At 34.3% G+C, this 2425-nt stretch overlaps 1 protein-coding gene across 1 annotated transcript; it reads right to left on the bottom strand.

Annotated features, from left to right (window-relative positions):
- Positions 1 to 918: 918 nt before the first annotated feature.
- LOC131626696 (protein FAR1-RELATED SEQUENCE 5-like) lies at positions 919 to 2159 on the bottom strand. The gene is made up of 2 exons (XM_058897532.1): positions 1838 to 2159; positions 919 to 1688 (listed from the first exon to the last, which is right to left on the bottom strand). Exons 1-2 carry the CDS (start codon positions 2157 to 2159, stop codon positions 919 to 921), a joined length of 1092 nt encoding a protein of 363 aa, XP_058753515.1.
- Positions 2160 to 2425: the final 266 nt, after the last annotated feature.

The raw sequence follows: 2425 nt of genomic DNA on the forward strand, positions 1-2425 counted from the left end.
AATTAATCAATTTTTTCTCCATAAATTTAAGGTACGAATGAGGCATTGCTATATCCCGATTAATTTGAGCAGTATCAATAAAAGATTAATTGCAGTTCAACGTGCCCATTGATAAGACCCCATTCAAAAGGGCGTTGGATATTTCTAACGACTTCTCAATCTCGGGTGGTTTATTATGGGAGTTAGTAAGTAGATGGGACTCACGTGGTAGGGGATTTCGGGTTAGGGATAGTATAGTTTCCTTTACTCCTGTTGATGTATGTTTTGCTCTTGAATTGTTTATTGTTGGTAAGACCCTAGTTGTAGAAGAAAACCAACAATGTGAAACATTAGGTCTATTTAAAAGGGCTGGGGTAACTGTTGCCAATATTCACAAACAACTTCAGAAACACAGGAACAAATTAGTTAATTTTTCTAGACTTTACATATTACTCGCATTTGCAGAGTTTTACTTTCCAAAAATCGGGAATAAGGTATTTACGGGATTTATTAAACACTTGGATGATTTGGATTCACTTGATACATATAGTTGGGGTCTTGTTATCTATAACTTTGTGGTTGCTAATTTATGCGAGTCTTCACCTGTGTTGATAAAAGGACAAAACAAGTCCCAGAGACATTTAAATGGGTGTGTTGCTACATTGTAGGTATATGGATTATATAACTTTACAGTACCATCTTCTGTCTTAAAATTTTTAATTTATATCTTCTTATATTTGTTATAGATTTGGGCATTCAACCACTTATTTTTAGGGAAAGCACCTGGTGTTTCTTGGTTCACTTTTCCACGGGTACTGAATTGGCCGATTATACGTACGCAGAAGAAAAATATTGAAAAGGCGTTTGACAATAATATGGTAGGATTTTTTGTGTGTTTTATTTGAGAAAAATATTTTTTAATTTATCGTTTGTTTGACTTCACTTTTGTTTTGTTAGATAATTTGTTATTTTAGATCTGAATTCCACTTCAATTTTCCTAAATTTGGCATGAGTAAACTCATTTTGGAATTGCTTCTCAATGGTCGAGTTTGACCCACATGGAATTGTTGTATCCATCGAATTAAAATTAGCTTCAAATTCCTTTTTTGCCCAACTTCTAAGAGCATTATCATATTGTTTCACAAATTGATTTAGACTTGTTGTAGAATTGATATATCCATCAAATAAGGCATGTATGCTCTCAATACGTTGCGTAGTTGACATACCAGCCCACAAATATTTCCTTAATAGGGTTGGTGCCCACCGATGATGCTCAACATACAACCCACCTAACCAATCATTCTCTTGGACATTAAATTTTTCTACGAGCAAACACCATTTTTGTTCAAGACTAGTTATTGTGAATGTATCATATACTGCTTCATTCATTGTATACTTGGTCCTTTTGTGTTCACCATATCCGCTAAGCTTTTCTGGATTTTTTTTCATTATATGCCATAAACACCATCTATGACGAGTTGTAGGGAAGACTAACTCAATAGCATTTTTCATAGCCTTACATTGATCGGTCACAATACCCATAGGTGGTTTTTCTAACATACAACGAAGCCATGGCTTGAAAATCCATACAAAAGAATATATGTCTTCACCTGATAGTAATCCACAACCAAGTAATGTTGATTGACCATGGTGATTCACACCCATAAATGCAGCAAAAGGCATGTCATACTTGTTAGTCAAGTATGACACTATCAAAAGTTACAATATCGCCAAAATATTTGTAAGTGGCTCTACTTCTTGCATCAGCCCAAAATACATTCCTCACATGAAAATCATCATCCAAATCTATTTCATAGAAGAAATTTGTATTTTGTTCCCTCATTTTACAAAAACTAACTTATCAAAGCCTTACCATCACCTTCTTTTCCAATTACACGATGTTCTTTGTCAATATAATTCCTCACGTCTTTTTCACAAAATGGAATATTTCCATGTCCTTCTGCATCATTAACTAGCGATTGAAAAGTCTTGTTGATCCTTACTTCTGCATCATCATTGATTTGGATTGTTCTTCTCACGTGTAAATTCATTTTCTTGGTGGCCTTGAACAGTCTTGCTTCTGTAGAGCTAGTTTCATTAGTGAGTTGGCGGTGGTCGTATCCAGGTGGTGTTTTGGATCGGTGAGATGGGTTCTTCCCATGAAATGGTACCACATGCATGTAGTCTCATTGTATTATTATGTATGCATTATTATAACATGAATGGAAGATGTCCAATGTTATAATGGGGTATGGAGAATTATGTTACTTATGTTCTATGAATTGTTGTGTAAATAATTCTAAAATCTAGAATATGTATGATAGGGTGAATAATGTACTTATGACGTTTTATTGTTTATGAACTCATAACATTTGTTAATTGTGAATATGTCTCACCCTTACAGTTGATCTTTTTCAGATTCAGGAGTAGCGGCTTTTTGTGCTTT

The sequence above is a fragment of the Vicia villosa genome, unplaced genomic scaffold (genome assembly GCF_029867415.1).
Source record: "Vicia villosa cultivar HV-30 ecotype Madison, WI unplaced genomic scaffold, Vvil1.0 ctg.000318F_1_1_3, whole genome shotgun sequence".
Lineage (NCBI taxonomy): Eukaryota > Viridiplantae > Streptophyta > Magnoliopsida > Fabales > Fabaceae > Vicia > Vicia villosa.